Consider the following 19,695-nt stretch of genomic DNA (forward strand, 5'->3'; position numbering starts at 1 on the left):
GACAATATTTGGCAGAGATACAACTATTTGAAAAATCCGGAATCTGAGGGTGCAAAAAAATCTAAATATTGAGAAAATCATCTTTAAAGTTGTCCAAATGAAGTTCTTAGCCATGCATATTACTAATCAAAAATTAAGTTTTGATATATTTACGATAGGAAATTTACTAAATATCTTCATGGAACATTATCTTTACTTAATATCCTAATGATTTTTGGCATAAAAGAAAAATCTATAATTTTGACCCGTACAATGTATTGTTGGCTATTGCTGCAAATATACCCCAGCGACTTAACACTGCTTTTGTGCTCCAGGGTGACATATTATCATGGGTAGTTATGGTAGCAAAAACAATAGACTTGTCAACTTTTTAAAGTGCTTCCCATATTGTTTGTGTTTGATGTCCAATCAAACGCTACAGTATTTTAGCACACAGTCATCCTGCCAACATGAACATGTTGCGTTTCTTCAAAAAAAACATACAACTTTAAGAAAATGCCAGCCAGACTAAATATGCGAGCAGCTGCATTCTGGAAAAGCGTGTTTTGTGCTGTGAATGCAAAATGAATCCATCTCAACTCAAGAGGTATTTGGAACGCATCAGGCCTATGCGGTATTTCAGTACTACAGTATTTGGTTTGGGTTTGATATCCAAAGTAAAACCTGCTGCAGATTGTTATCTATAGGCAGAATGCAAACATCTATGAGTCTATAAGCACCAGCCGTGTTGCTTTTCTGTCCTTATTTGCTGTCTTTCTTTTCTTTGTAGCAGTCAAGAAGGTCAAAAAAGCACAGAAAGAGCCAAAGAGAGTGGCAGGCAAGAAGAAGAAGAAGCAGAAGGAGGCAGAAAGCGTCTGTAGCCTGATGTCCGAGCTTCCTTTCGTGAACACAGAGGTCTGGAAGGAGCTGGGCTGTGAGTCCACACTTGCTCCTAGAACAACAGCAGAGCCGACTTACCTTTCAGAGCGGCGGTGCGATCCGGCTCCTGTAGGCTAGTCTCGTCTTCCAGGTGGAGGAATCATTGTGTGAAGCGCTGTGTGCAAGGCAGACAGTGAGAGAGCGGCGATGTTTGGTTGCCAGGCGAGACGTGGATCGTCCTTGTACCGCAGCTGCTCTTGCATTCAAATTTCCCAGCTGGCTACATGCTATGAATAAAACATTTGTTGTGCGGCGTCTCTCTCCCGGAGAGTTCAGCAATGCTTCTTCACGTTTGTCAGTGTTTGCTTCTCAATGGCGCTCACATTCTTAGAAGTACAGTCTGACTAGTGAACATGCTTCTGTTTCTAATGCAAATGATAGCATCGGAGTTCGAATGAATAGCAGCATAATTGTGAGTGAACTGAGCCTGATGATCATGTTCTCCAGCATGATTTGAGATCTCGAGCTTCAGTCTGCCAGCCTGTACAGAGAGTTACATGATCAGCTTCACTCATTCACTGACAGTGGAAGTAATGTGCATTCATAACAACACACTTTGTGTTATATTACACTGACATTAAATTACAGAAAACTAGTTAGTGTTTCTAATACAATTGGAAAAAGTAACAGCAAATCTGACATTTTTCTCTTCTAACAAATGTGTTTTCCCCTCTTTTGGAAAGTCATAGAAATGCTATCATGGATTTTTGCTATTAGAGCAAACTGAAATGCAAGAAAATGATATTTGTTTAAACCACTGTAGAGGTTTACCAGCTGTGACGACTTGCTGAACGTGACGAGGGTCCGTCGGATTAGTCACCTAGAGATAGTGCACAACACCGTTTCACTTTCTGTGTATTTGCTGTGTAAATGAGGTGAAATGTTTGATTTTTGGTGCGCTCTCCGAATGCTTGTCTTTGTGTTTCAGTCTCCAGCGCAGAATCGAGCGTGAAGAAGAAGCGTAAGAGAGGAGACGGCGCTCGAGTGGAGAGTGAGGAGGATGGTGAGAAGAAGAAGAAGAAGGAGACGGCTCGCCCAAACTACTTTGTCTCGGTGCCAATCACAAACCCAGAGGTACGAGCCGGAGCAGAGCCTCTCATGTGCCATGCTGATGATAAATAATATCTCGATACGGATAATTAGACGATATTTAGCTAATTGTTTGTGTGCTGGTGTCAGAAATACGAAGCAGTTTTTGCGTCCCTGAATAGATTTTTTTGGGGCGTTCTGATCTTTATAGGGACAGTTTTCTCTAGGTTTATTAGAGGTATGCATCATCTTTATGTCAAGTTCTTACATTTAATCAATAAAGTCAGCTACAGTAAGACACTATAGGCTGTTAGCAATCAGATGAAATCAATATAAACAAAATCCATCTTTGCACAGCAGAAGTGGCACAGAAGCTGCATCTGAAGTGGCATTTAGATGTGTTTACACTGCAATTACAGTTGGATAAAGAATGCTATGTGATTAATGCTTTAAAATAGTGTTTTGAATATTGAAATAATGTTGATGAGCCCTTCAGGATGGAATGCAGTGGCTGTCTTTAAGAACGGATCATTGAATCATTGATTCGTTGGATTCGTTCAAATGCACTAGTGAATCACCACTGTGTTGCTCAGAGACACTCAACAGTTCTGCTGTGGCTTTGTGTGGAACTATTTTCACTGGTGAAACAGAGCAAAAACAGACAATATCGTGTCTAAAATGTAATTTGCTTTAACTTTTTAATGATAATGTTGAACTGTTGTATAAAATCACATTTGCAGTTGTGCTGATATTGAGAAAAAAATAGCAAGCTTGCTTGTGAGATGTTGCTTAACTATGTCATACAGAAATATAAGACAAAATCTCACTCATTTTTGCCTCCATATATTGAATATGGGGGTGATTCTAATATAGGCCACATCACACAGTGAATGCATGGACTCACATGGTGTGTGTTTTTGGTTTGTGAGTGACATACTCAGTTTATAATGTCACCTTTAACATTGCTAAAACAACAGATTTGACATCCTTTCTGTTCATCCCAGCGTACATTAGAGAAACAAACTCTTCCCGTTCTTTCACTGTTAAACTGAAGCTGTGGCTTGTCAATAGTCAACTATGTGAGCACTAGAACATGATTCGTTTGATATCTTATGTTTTTAATGTAATAGTGATTATTCTATGATATGTTTGAGGTTTTTTTTACATTTATGTTGGCCAAGGATTACAGATGAAAATGGCTTTTAAGGCTAACTCTGGCTCATTTGCAGTTTTGTTTCTGTTAGTTAATGTGCTCGGTCCCTCTCAAATAAATACATTCCCCTAGTGTCTCAGTGTGCATCAGGGACAGCAGAAATAATCAAATCAAAAAGTGCCACTTGTCTTCATCAAGAACAAAAGAAATGGGAAGTTTTCTCCTCCTTTTCAAAACTTGAATGTTTCAGTATGCAATCGTGTGTCTGTGTGCGTGTGTGTGTCTGTGTGCGTGTGTGTGTCTGTGTGTGTCTGTGTGTGTCTGTGTGTCTGTGTGTGTGTCTGTGTCTGTGTCTGTGTGTCTCAGATCAAGCAGGCGGTGCAGGATGTGCAGAAGCTGCTGCTGGAGAAGGATAGTCGTCTGTCCCGAGCGCTGATACCTGTGGACACTCTACACATCACTCTACTGGTGACTCACCTGAGCACACAGGAGCAGCTGAATCTGTAAGATCACACACACACACAGTGAACGCAGCACAGAGATCTTGACGCATGTATTTTGCTTCAGTGTGAACCACCCTACGGTGGAGTTTCATACATGTTGTGTGTGCAGCAGGGTTGGAAGTTAACAGAGGTTTGGGGCAAAAATTCAAGATAAGGTGGCCAAATATGCCCCTGCCGAATTAAGCTAGATCTATTACAGCGGTCTCGATTAATGTGAAATGAACGAACATGTCGATTACAGTAGATCTTCTCACATTGATTGCATCAGATTTCTTGTTGCACGTGGCTTGTAGTGTTGCACAGTATTATTGATCCCACACATTCATTTATCCCCAGTATAAATAACTGCTCTGATTTTCATGCTACTGGAATAAACAACGTGAAGCCTTGATTTTCTAATCCGTAAAAAGCAATAAACAAATGTAGAAATGGTTCTTAGCTTGTTTTGTCTGTAGCCAGAATCCCCACAAAACGTCTTATTAATCAACATTAAAAATTATTATTACAATATCAAGAGCAATAATCACCAGTAGTAATTTTATGATATTGCAGCTTCAGACTCTTAATTAGTTCCTGTTTTTAAGTGATTATGCAGTTTTTGTGTAGATGCATGTCTACTGCTCTGTCTTTGCAGAAACAATGGCTAAGCATTGAGATTGATTAAAGCATTTGACTTAAAAAAAACAACACAGAAACATTTAATGATAGTGTAATTATAAAAATTGCCCTTAAAAGGTAAAAAATGTCCCTGAAATCAATTCCAAGAGGCAAATATAGGCTCTTACTGGGAAAGTTAATTTCAGCTCGAGTCACTTCAATGTTGATTCATTTCAGTAAAAGAAATAGTTTATAATAATAGTTTTGTGTGGTCAGTCTTTGTTCCTGAATTACACTAAATGCAGATCTTGAACAGAGCACACTTGAACCCAAGTTAAAACAACCTTAAAGCATCAGCTTCTCTGTAAAGCAACAAATCATCCAAATCTCAGAGGCCAAAAACAAAAACAGATGTGAGATCTGTCAGAGCTGCGTGCGCCCTCATCTCACACCACAGCAGTTATTATGGCATGCCTTCGCTCTCATTGTCTGTAATGAAATGGAACAGGAGGATTGACAGCAGAAGCGTGCAGGACTTGTGAATGTTTGCTGTGTTTGTGTGCGCAGCGCTGCGTCTACATTGTCAGAGCTGGAGTCTCCTCTGAACGCGCTGCTGGGGGGCCGGAGGCTGGTCCTGCCCTTCTGTGGAATCGGACACTTTAAACAGGAAGTGGCTTTCGTTCAGATTACGGAAGGAGATCATCTGACCACACTCACGCTCATGGCAGGTACAACATTGCTCATCCGCTCATCTGTGTTCATGCTTCAGATGTGCCAGTCTGCCATTGGTCAGTCAAACTGACAGTCCCCCAAATTAAGTCTCTGCTAATACGGCGGTGTCCGTCAACAGTCGTGGGCGGGGCCTGTACAATGTGACATCACTTTGTACAGAATCTGTGAACGGCTTGTTCTGAGACGCTGATTGTGATTTATGGGTATTAAAAAAAAGGATTTTTATCATTATAGGGTGGTTGTGTTCACACACTGCCGACACACATTTTTGTCCAAATCACCATGTAAAAGTGAAATTTGCATAATAGGGGCCCTATTCTTGATTTTATGTTATTTCACAAAACGTCCCAACTCTTCTGGAATCGGGGTTGTAGAATAAAATAGCAGATTGATTGAATTGCATCAATAAGCTCTTGTTGTACCTGACATACTTCAGTCCTTCAGACATATATGATGATGTTGACGTTTACACTCATTTATCATTACAGTGTGCGCCGCTCCATGCTGTGCATGTCAATAAAATCAGTCATGTTTTTTGTATCAGTATTTATAGCTCCTTTTTAATTTCATGTCAGTATCGTATTTCAGTGGAAACTTACTGTTTACTGTTAGTTATGTTAGTTTACTGTTAGTTAAATTTACTTACGTGAGACAAAAGAAGTTAGTATCAAACTTTGCAGGAAAAACAATTCACAGCATATAATGTGAACGTATAATATACATTATATATATAATATATATAACATATAATATAAAGTGCTGAGCATTATTTTACAGAGAGCTTAGGAGCTGCGAGAGACTCTCTGCCTTAAAGGGGTCATATGATGCGATTTCATTTTTTCCTTTCTGTGCAGCTATGTTAAGTGCAAACTAACTAGTAGTTACTAAGCCTCTAGTGTGGACTTTACGTTCCAGTGTAAGTTAACTTCTGAATGGCTGGTGCAAACCAACCCTGTAATCTGCTTCTGCTGTGATCAGGGAAAGTTACTACAATATTGTGTTACTCCATAAAATAAGTAACTAATTGCATTACCTAGTTACTTTTAATAGAAAATAATGCATTACATTACTTTTGAGTTACTTTTTGTCACCTGGGCTGGGCTTTCTTATTTGTTTTTTAAAAAACCCAAAAAACCCAAAGGTTATATTTTTGGCGACGGTAAAGGCCCTTTCACACCGAAAGTAAAGTGAATAAGCCTCAGGCTGAAGAAAGAACCTCTGTAACTTGCATTACTTACATGAAAAAGTAACTCCGATATTTCATTGTAAATTGAAAAGTAATGCACTACTTTACTAGTTACTTGAAAGCAGTAATCTGATTACGTAACTCGTGTTACTTGTAATGCATTAACCCAGCACTGGCTGTGATTGTTACAGCTGTCTGCAGCTTTCATAACACAATCATCATTGTGCGATGGCGCCGACGCTGATGGCTGCCTCCGTGGCGAGCTCCGGATTTGTTTTTATGTTTTTGTTAGTTTGTCCTGTCTTTAGTTATATCCCTGCAATCAGTTTCACCAGAGACGAATTGCTGGACATTCAAAATAAATCAAATGAATCAAACTGAATTTAGATTTCCAGTGCTTCCAGTATTGGTGTGATCAGATTGATATGACAGTAAAAAACTCCAATACTGGCTGATAATTACATGAGCACAGTGTTTTGGATCCTTACTGAAAATCCCAGTGAAACGTGTTGAAGGTTCAGATGCAGAGAGATCCTGAGAGATCGGGCTGCTAGTGTCATCACCGCTAACACTCTCCCTCTCTCTCTCTCTCTCCCCCCCTCCCTCTCTCTCTCTGGAGGCTGTAAATAGACTATCCCAGGATGCATCTGTCTATCTGAGGCTGAGTGTTGTTTCTCTCCACCCAGAGAGCGTGAGGAAGGCGTTTGAGGAGCGGGGCATCGCGTCTGGAGATGACAAAGCATTCAAACCTCATCTGACGTTTCTCAAACTCTCACGAGCACCTAAACTACGCAAGCAGGTGAGAAGGACTTGTGTGTGTGTGTGTGTGTGTGTGTGTGTGTAATGAAGGAGGAGGAGGATGTGTTTGATTTATCTAATCATAAGCAAATACTGCAGCGTCTCTGTCAGTTGCATTATGGAAATTAGGTTTAAGTTTGACATCTTACTCTTTCCCTTTTTGCTTAAACAGCGTTCAGATTCTTTACTGTTTCCTCTGAATGAGACCTGAAGTATTAAAGCTGATATTTGATTAAATATACTATCGCTTAAAAGTTTGGGGTCAGTACGATTTAATTGTTCATGAAAGAAATTAATACTTTTATTCATCAAGGATGCATTGATAAAAATGGATAAAACGTGACAGTAAAGACATGTATAATGTTACAAAAGATTTCTATTTCAAATAAATGCTGTTCTTTTGAACTTTCTATTCCTGAATTCCTGAAAAAAATTAAATGTATCACGGTTTCCACAAAAATATTGTGCAGCACGACTGTTTTCAACATTGATATTAATCAGAAATGTTTCTTGAGCGAACCAGTGCTTCTGGACTGACGAGGTTTGGACAGTTCAGCCTTTAAAAGAGGAGAGATACACTTCTGATATACAGTATTCACGTGTGTGTGTGTGTGTGTGTGTGTGTGTGTGTGTGTGTGTTTGGATCACGTCTGCTGTCCTCCACTCGTCAGTTCTAGTGTTTGTGTAAAGTCAGTTCAGAAGCACTGCTGTAGAGCACATCTAGGTTTCTGCTTTGTTAGTTGGGCTCAGGTTTGCAGGTCATTTACAAACTCTTTCATTTCAGGCTGTTACATGTGGTACAGTAATGCTGTCAGACAGAAGTGCCACAGTACTGTGAAATATACCACAGTACTGAATGAATTATAAGACAAGACACTACAGGCAAAGCCATTGTTTTTCATGCACTGCGCAATTTTGAGATTTTGGGCTTTTTTGCTCCCATAACGTCTTTTTTTTTTTCAGACTAGTGGAAAGAAAACATCCAAACACACAAATGCAAGTCTTTATTTTATCCATTTTGCCTCTGTAGATTTCAATTCCAATACATATCTTTTTCTCCGCTTCAGCAGCATTTACATACACCAAGCTTTACAGTTTTATTCCTGTCTCTATTCTGAAGGTTTTTCACAGAATGGTTTGTTCATATATCATTCACACTAATATATATAATATTTTATTCCTAATACTTTATGGATTTATGGGGTGAAAAAAAAATAGATATCTCAAATCCCGTCTGTACAAACCTTTAACTCTAATGTGTCAAGAATTTTGAACCTGGCTTTATGCAACGTTCAGATTTCTGTATGCAAATTGGTGCATAGCATAGACTGTAAAAAAAGATGGACGACGCATCTCCACTTCTTTCCACTATAGAAAATGGTATGGCCGCCTGTCATCTTGCACTGATGATATCATCTGGAAGCTGCGCAGTGATTGGTGGAGTCGCGTATCACACAATCATGACGCCACACCCCGTTTTTATAACATCAAATAACTTACTAAAAGTAAACTTAATCGAAAATTGAGCACTTGAACATACAGCAGTGTGAGAAGAACTACCTGAAATGATGAAAACAATCTTTGAGAAAATATATTTGAAGTGTAATTCGATTTTTTTTAGTTTGGCTCACGTAACATTTATTTACTCGGAGAGAGGGTGGGGTTTATGAGCTATACTGCAGCCAGCCAGCAGGGCGTGATACAAATGTGTTAGCTTCACCTTTTGGGACATGTGAGACACACCTAAACCTGGAGTAAGCAGTTTCTACCCTACTAGTGTCAGCTAGTGGAACTACAACAAATCATGCTAAGCAAACGCCCCTTTCACACGGCACACCTCCCCCAGCTCAAACATCACTAACACAGCTCTAGCGGCTCTATAAACGCGAAGGCATGTCTCCACAGAGCTTTTCAAACAGGAGGAGAGACCACAAACCAGATCTCCGTTCATGGTATGTAATCACTCAATTATACTGAAATATCGCCCAGTATTCTGACTGCTTTCGTGTGCCTGATTAAGCGATTATATGTAGTATGAGTAACAAAATGCCTTCTCTGTGTGCAGATTTGACTGTAAAAAATGACACTTCAAATTAACAAAAAAAAAAAATCATGTCAAAATATATACCCAAATGCATAATTTAACACAAGTAATTATGTTTGAAAGCAATGCTCACAGCAGCTAGGAAATAAACGGCACTCTTTCTATATTTACATTACAGGGCTAAAATGCATGTCAGGTGTATATTCTGTTTTGTTCCGTTTTGTTTTTGTTTTCATTCTTTTCCTTGTGTCTGTTTGCCTGAGTTATCATTGCTAGTTTGTTTCCATGGTTTCTAATTGTCTCACACCTGTTCCATGCTTTGTTGATTATCATCCCTGTACATATAAGCCCTCAGTTTTCTCAGTTCTTTGTTCGGCGATTTTGATCTTTATTTAATGTACAGTACTGTGCAAAAGGCCAGTAGGCCACACACACAAAAAAACTGGCTTAAAATCTATTGTTTTTATTTAAGTATTTATTAATTTTTTGCACAGTACTGTATATATCCCTTGTCCCCTGCGTACGAGTTTATAATTAAAAGCCGTTTGAAAAGCATTCCTTCAGTGTGTGTTGTGCTTGCCACACAGTATTAATTTATGTTTTCCCTGGCCCCCGACTGACTCTGTGTCACCCCATTAAAAAATCCAGCAGAGACTGAATCGTCTCACTCGAACAGCTATTATAAGTGATATTTATTTATGATTATTAGTGACGTGTTTGTATTGGAAATCCCTGAGCCTATGGGCCAGTGTCGACCTAAATCCACCCTGTGTGCAAATACATGAGTCGACAGGCAGCTGGGACATCCCGCATTCAGACCGAACTCAATGATTGCATGAACATTTTACACTCCTGAGCTGTGTTGGGGAATGTTATTTTTAAAAGTAATGCATTATGATATTGCGATACACCCTAAAAAAAACTGAATAATGTTAGTTACTTTTTATGGAAAGTAATGTTACATTACTTTTGAGTTACTTTAGAAATCTAAGTTGGGCTTGCTTGTTTGTTTTCAATATAAAAAAGTTCTATTTTTGGCAAATGTAAAAGCCCTTTCACACCAGAAGTGAAATGAATGAGCCGTCTGTACAGTAGAGGGCGCAGCTCAAACAAACCTTTCATTTTGCATGAAGAATAGGACACTCTTCAGCAATAAAACAAGAATAAAAGAAACACAGATGTTATGTTTATCTAAAGTCATTTCTGCTTATTAGTGTGGTTGAATTGGGATCATTGAAGGTCAGCAGCAAAGACATTGGTTAATAAAATGGGATTAAATGCATAAAGGATATGTCTGTTTCTAACACTTTACAGTAGAGTTCCTTTTGTTAACATTAGTGAACCACATTAGTTAACATGAACTAACGATACTGCATTTACTAGCCTTAATGTTAATCTCAACATTTATTAATACATTTTTAAAATTAAACACTGTTTTTGTTTACATTAGTTAATGCACTGTAAACTAACATGAACAAACACTGAATAATTGTGTTTTTGTGAACCAAGATTATTAAATGTTGTAAAAAAAAAAAAAACACTCTCATTGTTAGTTCATGTTAGTTATTAATTTGTAAGTTAATACATAATGCTAAAGGGTTTCTGCTGGGTCTTAAAGTTCTTAAGAGGTCTTAGTTCACCCTTCCACAGATTAAGGATTTAAAGAGGTCTGAGATCAGAGTCTTAAATTCAGAAAGTCATTGAATACTGCATGCATTGCAAAGATGAGTATCTTTCTCTGTATTTTTGTCTTTTTTTTTCAGTGCAAATATATGAACATCCTTAAATCAAGATGCGTTTACTGGAGATGCAAATTGAAGATAAAGTCTTGTTTTCTGAGAAATTGAACAAAATTATTTTAGTTAATGTCAAAACAAAAACAAATATCTGTCATGGGGGAATGAACACTTGTTTTCCCTTTGAATTAAGCTGATTTTTCTGAGCCCATTGGCAGATATTTGTTCTTGTTTTATTCATAAACGTGCTTTGTTTTTAACAGAAAGCAAGACTTCTCATGTTGTTTTGTGTTTCAAAGATTGATTTAAGAATCTTTAGACATTTGCACTGAAAACCAAGACAGAAATACTGATGAAGAATGGTAGTGTTGTGATCAGAAGGTACAGTAAAAGTTATTTCCATATTTTTTAATTAAAAAGTAATGTGGATCGTTTGAAAGTTCTTTTGGAACTCATTGTGTTCTTTCTAGACATTTACATTTAGACTTGTGTTTAAGAGACTGTTGTGTCGACCTTCATTTATTGCACTTTTGAGGAGTTCGGTTTTATTTTGATTTTAGAAAATAAACATGGGATTGCTAAACATGGGAACCTATTGGTTTATTTTGTTCCCTTTAATTTATTCCTTAAACGAGTCTCAAGTTTACTTTCATACAGAGGTGTAAAAAGTACCTGAAAACCATACTTGAGTAAAAGTACAGATACCTTACACTGAAAAAGAGTATCTGATTTTAACAGTACTTAAGTATTTCACTCACACTAAATGAAGGCTCAAAGATGCACTAGTCCTCAACACCTAAGAGAAAAGCCAGTGAAAAACAAGAAACAGCTGATTTGTGAGGAGAGCAATCACATGTTTATTTTCTAAAATCAAAATGAAACCGAACAGCTCAAAATTGCAATAAATGAAGGTCGACATAACAGCCTCTTAAACGTCTACAAACACCGAAGTCTGAGTTTAGCTCAAAAAGAGCATAAGTAACGCAGTATCCTTCAAGAAGGTCTCAGCCATGTCCTCATCTCATAAATGAAACGCCTGCGATTCATAACTAGCTGCTAATGCACTCACATTCATGTAAAGCAGCCGTGTTTGGGTGAGTAAGGGCAAAACGCACAAGTTATCGTATCTTCAATAACCTGTAGATGGCGATATCACTTCCTTTGTAGCAGAAATAAACTGCCGCAGAAAAAGTTCGGTGCCATGCTAAAAAGCTGCATTAATCATCACAAATGTATTGGAGTAAAGAGTACATGCACTTACTCAAAAATGCTATCAAGTACTGCGTAAAAGTTGCTGATATCTTTGATAACCAGTCAAACTGCAAAGTAACCGAAAAGTTACTTAAGTACAGTAACTAACTGCATTTGCTCAAATGCATTACAGAAAGCATGTGTTAACAAAGAGACCTTATTGTAAAGTGTTACCTTTATCTTGATATATCTGCTCTGTTTCTGTCATTGTTCGCTCATCATCTGTATCAGCTTAAATGTGAGTCCTTTGGATTAAAGGGGTCATATGATGCTGCTAAAAAGAACATTATTTTGTGTATTTGGTGTAATGAAATGTGTTTATGCGGTTTAAAGTTAAAAAAACACATTATTTTCCACATACTGTACATTATTGTTTCTCCTCTATGCCCCGCCTTTTTGAAACGCGTCGATTTTTACAAAACTCTTTTTAAGTGGGAGAACTTGCACAATTGGTGGCTGACTAAATACTTTTTTGCCCCACTGTATGTGGGGGCGTGTTCGAACGAGCCGTTTTAGGTAGGTGTGGCTAACTCTTAACTTTTATAAAGAATATCTCTTTGGATTTGAGACTTTAGTCTTTGCAACTTTACAGATCTTCTTTATGCACCAAGAGCTTGTAACACTCTAAAGAGAAAGGAAAAAATGAAATCGCATCATATGACCCCTTTAAAGCATTGCAATCTACTAATGGTCAATAAATGTATTAATCACAATTCATTAATCAGATGTAGTGTTGCCCAGTTCAGAGAAACACACATTGATTTCATAGATCGACTGACTGTACAGTGCAGGAGTGTGTGGTTTAGAAAGAGTGAACTGAGTGCTGATGAAGCACACACACTGATGTTACACATGATGTGACACTAGAGGTCAGTGTTGATTCTCTCGTACTCGTCTGAAACCCTCGGCTGATGCTCTTTGAATTGGTCTTAGTTTCTGTGCAATCAGTCATTGTCTCTCACCACATTTTGATGAACATAGTTTGTGTCAAATAGTCACTGCAGTAAATCTGTGATCACCTGCTTTTTCAGCTCCACTGACATCACTGTGGTTTCCAGAAAGAGCAGAAATCAGTTTTTCTTGAGCAGCAAACTGTGATTACTGAGCCGTTTCTCTTGTGCACTCATCAGCCGGTCATTGAGGTCAGTCAGTGTCCGTCTCTCAAAGACACATCGTGTGCTTATGCTTTTGTTTAGGAGGGTTAATTCATTTCCACTGAGGTCAAAATCTTTAGGAGACACAAACGATTGTTGTTCTCTATATTGGATTTGCTTTTGCCTGTACATCAACGGCTAGTTTTAAATGCCTCTCCATCTATAATGGATCAATGATTGAGTCTGGCTGAGAAGCCTTCATGTAAACACATCTGTTGATCTGACTGAGCTCATCTGAATGGATTGTAGACCAGAAATAATCTGATCAATAGGAACAAATGAAGCATGTAAATGCTTGAATGCCACGTGCTTCTCAATCGGGTTCAGAATCTCTTGCATGCATGCAGTGCTGTAATGGGTATGTTTACATGCGTTGTGCGTCATATGAATGTGTGCATGTTTATTTATGTCTCATGTCTTATGAGCTGGTCAGCTTTTTTGCTAAAAAAGCTTTTCTGACATAAATGTCAGCTTTCCTTTTGGATTTGTCATCAAGGCAAAATAACCGTTATATTTGTGGGAGCTCTGGTGGTGACATGATTTGGCTTTCTTCACTTCACATGTAAATGAATATGAGAATCAGATTGCAGTGTTTAGGATTCATATTCAGAATCTGAAACCGGATTGGATTCATCTGATTGACAGAAACATTGGCTAGCACTCTTAAAATATGATTTAAATAATGTAGGGCTGCAACAACTAATCGATCAAATCGATTATAATCGATAATGAAAATAATTGTCACGCTGTGCACGATAAAACATCCGCAGTCACGTGTTACAGCAGTGAATAGCATCCTAAATCACATTTCACAGCTGTATGTGTAAATGTTAGAAACTCATGTGATTATTTCCATTTTCTTCATGCAGCTAGTGCATCTCTTCACAGACTTCACTTAAATATTTCTTGTTAGACATTAAATAGGTCTGAAATTCTCAAATCTCAAATCACACATTGTTTGGAGGACAGCACTGGGCAGTAACTGATTACATGTAATCTGGATTATGTAATCAGAATACTAAAATCAAGTGCTTGTAATTAGAGTATATTACATTACATTTTAAAATGCTTATAATCAGATTGCAGTTGCTTTTGTATGGATTACATGATTACATATTATTTACACAATGGCAGTAAATTGTTCATTATTTATTGATTCGCCCTAATATTTCTCTTTTAAATTTTCCTTTCTGAAAATCCTACCGTGTGTGATTGTAATATTTCAATAATTTTACCGCTCATTTGCATGTTTACAGTTTGATGTCACTTAATGGTCACACTGACATGCAGGTAAACAAATGAAATATTTATATTTTTAGTGTTCAGTTGTTACAATGATTTTACGTTTTTATGATTTATTTAATTATTAGCTTTTTATCAACTCACAAACCCACTGCAGTTCTTACATTATGCCCAGTTTGGGAAACCCTGGTTTAATGTCATGTTTAATGCATTTGATAGTGTTGATATCAAAAAATGTTTGTTTTTATATCAATATGGTACATTTAATGGTACGTATTAAACACGTAGATAAAAAGTAATCAAAAAAAGTACTGAGAATACATTACCTAAAATTTGTAACCTAGATTATGTTACTAACTTTTCATCATAAATCAGTAACGGACTACAATTTGTAAGTAATTTATCCAGCTCTGGATGTGGAATAACATTTTTAATAATGGATTTAAATGAAATTTAACGATGTGAAACCGTAACAGTAACACGTTGACAGTGCGACTACTTTGAATATTCATATTTTGGCATTGCATACAGTGAAATGATTGTGAATGAAAAATTGAAACATTAAATACAGATAAATAAAGGTTGATTCTGATCGTATTGATCAGATCTCACACACACTGCAGCGTCGCGATCACTAGTTTAGAGCACTGACACACTCTGTGCTGAAACCGTCACGGATGTTTACCAGCCACTGCTTTATCAGATCGGCTTATGCTGGATTAAAACTTCGTTACGCTGAGTTTGGAAAATTCTGCACACAGTAATCATCAGAATATCTGTTCTCTTCTCCTGTCTCGGAAAATGTCCGGATTTTGAAATCGTCCCACGGACTCTCATTTAAGTCAACTAGATGATTACAGCACATTGAAAACCGGAAATAACTGAGCTGTATTATTTCAGAACGGAAGTGCGTCACGAGGCTCAGTGCAAGCAGTCCGTTTGATCCTCTCAGATGTGTTTCTAATGCTCGTCTGAGTCGTCGACTGACACACTCACTCCAGCAGTCGTGTGGGTTTCTGTCAGACACTGTGAGGGAACAGCAGGGCCTTTCTCGCTCTTTTACAGTAAGAGTTTGATGTGCTTTGTGACATACTGAACTCTTCAGTCATACATCAGCTCATTAGCATATGGCCACTAACATCTATTCAGTAACTTAGTGTGGTTACTCATACACTGTAAAAAAAAAATCTGTAAAATTTACGGTAAAAAAACGCAAAGAGGTTAGCCAATCACAAGAGCCCGTTTGCATATAGAAGTCATTGAGTAATTTGATGGTGGTGGTGGTGATGGTCATGTACAAGTATGACTTTCTTTGATGCAAGAATCCTTAGCAGAGTAGTAGTGTTGCTGCTGTGAGATGCTCATCTGAACCGGCACACAGCAGCACTAATGACACTAATCAATTAGATGAGTGCATTATTTGCTTCCCACAGAGGATTGCTGAAGTATTTCCTGTGCAGATGTTTCTAGAAAACAACACATTTACTTCACATTCACGCTCCTGTCGCCTACAGATCTGTGTTTGATTCTGTAGGAAGCTGCACTGTCTTCCGTCAGAATACACAGCTATATATACAGATCAAACCAGGCGTATGGGTTCGATTCCCAGGGAATGCATGAACTGATCTTGAATGCAGTGTAAGTCACTTTTGATGAAAGCGTCTGCCAAATGCATGAATATAAATGGAATGTGAATGACCATCAGTGAGAGAAAGATGCTTTTTGGCAACAGCTCGGCTTTACTTGATTCTCCATCAATCATTTTCTAGAAAAATCAGTGCGTCTCAAATCTGATCATCAGAATCTTTTGAGGAACGTTTGTTTCTTCATCTCTCAATCATCATTGGACTGCATTGCATTATATGTTTGGATCATTTCACTCTCATCTTACTAAAACAGATTACTGGAGATATAGAGTGACGACTGATATTTATATCTTTTTATGTCAGTATCTGCTGTACTGTTATAACATTTAAATAACAAGCATCAGAATTTCATCATATAAACATCAGCATCTGCAACAAATTGTATATTTTTGCTCAGTTTGGACCTCTGAATAAAACTGTTTTTCCCTCCTTGAATGTGAGATCCATATTCTCTTCGGAGTTTTATTTTATATGCCAGCCTTAATACATTTTATTTTCTACTACATTTTCCTGGTGTAACAGCTGGTTACAGTATTATTGTGACATGATTGCTTCATAGATGTATTCTTCAATCCCGTAATGCTATCGGCGTTAAGCACACACACGTGCGGTGTGGTGATGTTGTACAGCGTCTGACCGCGGCTCATCTAGGATAAGCTCAGCTCTCTAATCCTCCAACACAACTCATCCACACATTTCCAAGAATCACTGCTGAACGCTCCTCACTTCTGCATCTTTCTGATCTGAGAGCATCCCTGTCTGCTTCACATCCATGCAGTGCTCAGAATTATATTCAGATATTATTTAGGAAAGATGTCTCTCGCCATAATTCTTCTCTTGTGCATTTCTGTTCCAGTTTGGTGTTCAGGTCACATTGCATTGTGTGTAATATTTTGCATTGGTATGGTGATTGTGATTGGGTCGTGGTGGTGTTTAGATCATGCAAACCCAAGCTGATTCATTACAACATATCATACATGCTACTGCGTATCTAACACACATCACACACTGCTTATTCTGCTTATTCTCTGAAAATCAAATTATGACATATATCAAGTGCATGAATGTGAATATCAAGGGCATGACACAATGTGATTTTTTCTGATTTACTACAGTTTTCATTATTTCATATAAAAACCTCTGTCTGCAGCTGAAACCATAACCATTTGTTACTTGAAATAAACGTAAAACTTATTTTTAGTGCTGTCAAAATTAACACGTTAACGTATGCAATAAATTTTTTTCGCGTTAAAAATATTTAACACAATTAACGCAGGGGTGGAGCTAGGTTTGGCCACCGTACTCAGTGAACTGCGGTCAGATGAGATGTTGTCAGGCCAAATTTTCCTGTCCTGTCAGCCGTTATCCTGTGTTTGTAGAACGTGCTCTTCACTTGCATGCAAAAATGCGGCGGCGCGCGCTGTAGCCTGTATCATTTCATATTAAAAAAGAAACTATGAGCTTGCAATGTTGTAGTTAAACCAGGGCATATATGTCGCACGTGCTACGAAAAAACTCCACGATCTGCTTTTGAAGAAATATCGTAGTATTGTGCTACAGCGCACATTCTATCAGCTGCAGTTCTGGCGCATCCACCTCAATGTGCTGTACAACGCGACATACATTCACATCAAATGTTAACTCAGCAGTAGAGTTACACTCACGGGACACTGCGCAATCACAAAAGTACATTATTAGCATCTGCTTAAACATTTAATTCACGTGCTGTTCTGACATGCGTTTTTTCTGAGCACATAAACACATGAAGCGCGCGCACACCGCACACTAAAACAGCGCTTGATTACTAGACTAAGTTGTCTTTCGCGTCTGATTGATTTTGCATCTAATACTGTCAAAAACAAACAAGGTTTACATTTAAACACAGTTGGATGTCTAAAAAGAAAGTCAAGTCAAGTCAAGTCACCTTTATTTATATAGCGCTTTTAACAATACAGATTGTGTCAAAGCAACTGAACAGCATTAATTAGGAAAATAGTGTCAATAATGCAAAACTGACAATAGTAAACACTAATTTTTCAGTTAAAGGCAGTTCATCATTGAATTCAGCGATGTCATCATCCAGCTCAGTTCAGTCTAAATAGTATCTTTGCAATCATTTGCAATCAAGTCAACAATATCGCTGGAAATGAAGTGTCCCCAACTAAGCAAGCCAGAGGCGACAGCGGCAAGGAACCAAAACTCCATCGGTGACAGAATGGAGAAAAAAACTTGGGAGAAACCAGGCTCAGTCGGGGGCCAGTTCTCCTCTGACCAGACAAACCAGCAGTTCAATTTCAGGCTGCAGCAAAGTCACATTGTGCAGAAGACTCATCTGGTTCCTGTGGTCTTGTCCCGGTGGTCGTCTGAGACAAGGTCATTACAGGGGATCTGTATCTGGGGCTCATCTAGTTGTCCTGATCTCCGCTGACATTCAGGGCTGTAGAGGTCCTCTCTAGGTGCTGATCCACCATCTGGTCTGAATACGTACTGAATCCGGGTGACTGCAGTGACCATCTGATCTGGATACAGACTGGATCTGGTGGCAACGGTGACCTCGGAATAAGAGAGAAACAGACTAATATTAGCGTAGATGCCATTCTTCTAACGATGTAGCAAGTACATCGGGTGTTATGAGAAGTGTTCCCGGTTCCGGTTGACCTAATTAATGCAGCCTAAAAATCCTTTAACGGATTTGAATATTAGAAATGTGTTAGTGTGTTATGTGTAAGCCAGGTTAAAGAGATGGGTCTTTAATCTAGATTTAAACTGACAGAGTGTGTCTGCCTCCCGAACAATGACAATCAAATTCAAAACCGCCCAATTGGGCGGGAGCCCTGAAAGGAATAGTTCACCCAAAAAATTAATTTCTGTCATTATTTGCTCACTCACATTGTCCCAAACCTGTATTAATTTCTTTCTTGTGCTGAACACAAAATAAGATATTTTGAAAAATATGGTTTACCAAACGCTCTTATTTTTTTTAATAGACCCTTTTCACATTTCCGGGTTTCTCAGCAGCGGAAGTCATCATAGATGGGTAAATCTATAGTGGTGAATGGGAGACTACCACAAATATATATATATATATATTTTTGCATTCTCATCTGCTCAAATAGAAAAAGAAAAACTCCACGATAATGGCATTACCGGTTATAGTGCAAGTGACTAATGCCTTACAGTTTTTTGCAAAAGGCGATTTTTAAAGTGAAGTAGCTAGCTTTTATTATTTAGTTTACCTCATCAGCAGCTCGCGCAGTGTTGGTTGCTTCTCGCTTGGTAGCAGACCTGAGAGTGTAATATAATACAAAATTTAGTGTCATAAATGTACATACATTTAAAACAAAAATGAAAAATGTAAAAACTTTGGAGGATTTATGATGCTGATGACCGTTGAAAAGCATCATCACAGTCTTGTGAAAAGGGTCCATAACAAAGATTAAAATAATGACAAGGATTTTTATCTTCGCCCACTTTGGCCTAAATGTTTGCCATTCTTTTTAATTTTAGATTTTGTTGAGGTGTAGGAGGTGTTATGATTCTGCACTCTTCCATTTTTAGCAAATAAAGAAAAATTTAGCTTGTACATAACAGATTGTTTTGTTTAAAACAATTTTTATGATGGTTTGTATTTTTTGTGCTCTTGGTGATGAACTCCATTACTTGTGTCTGTTTTCAGACATGATAACAGACATTTTATTCTTCTGCT

At 38.0% G+C, this 19,695-nt stretch overlaps 1 protein-coding gene across 1 annotated transcript in view; it reads left to right on the top strand.

Moving 5' to 3' along the window:
- The window catches only part of LOC107709917 (A-kinase anchor protein 7-like), a 14,985-nt gene extending 1,842 nt beyond the window's left edge, over positions 1–13,143 (top strand). The window contains exons 3-8 of the mRNA XM_016514586.1: positions 770–913; positions 1,847–1,992; positions 3,467–3,603; positions 4,768–4,928; positions 6,805–6,917; positions 13,078–13,143. Of these exons, the coding sequence (XP_016370072.1) occupies positions 770–913; positions 1,847–1,992; positions 3,467–3,603; positions 4,768–4,928; positions 6,805–6,917; positions 13,078–13,143 (767 nt within the window). The remainder of the gene's footprint in view (positions 1–769; positions 914–1,846; positions 1,993–3,466; positions 3,604–4,767; positions 4,929–6,804; positions 6,918–13,077) is intronic.
- The last annotated feature ends 6,552 nt before the right edge of the window (positions 13,144–19,695 follow it).

This window comes from Sinocyclocheilus rhinocerous, unplaced genomic scaffold, assembly GCF_001515625.1.
Source record: "Sinocyclocheilus rhinocerous isolate Xijiao unplaced genomic scaffold, SAMN03320098_v1.1 scaffold372, whole genome shotgun sequence".
In the NCBI taxonomy this organism is placed as follows: Eukaryota; Metazoa; Chordata; class Actinopteri; order Cypriniformes; family Cyprinidae; genus Sinocyclocheilus; species Sinocyclocheilus rhinocerous.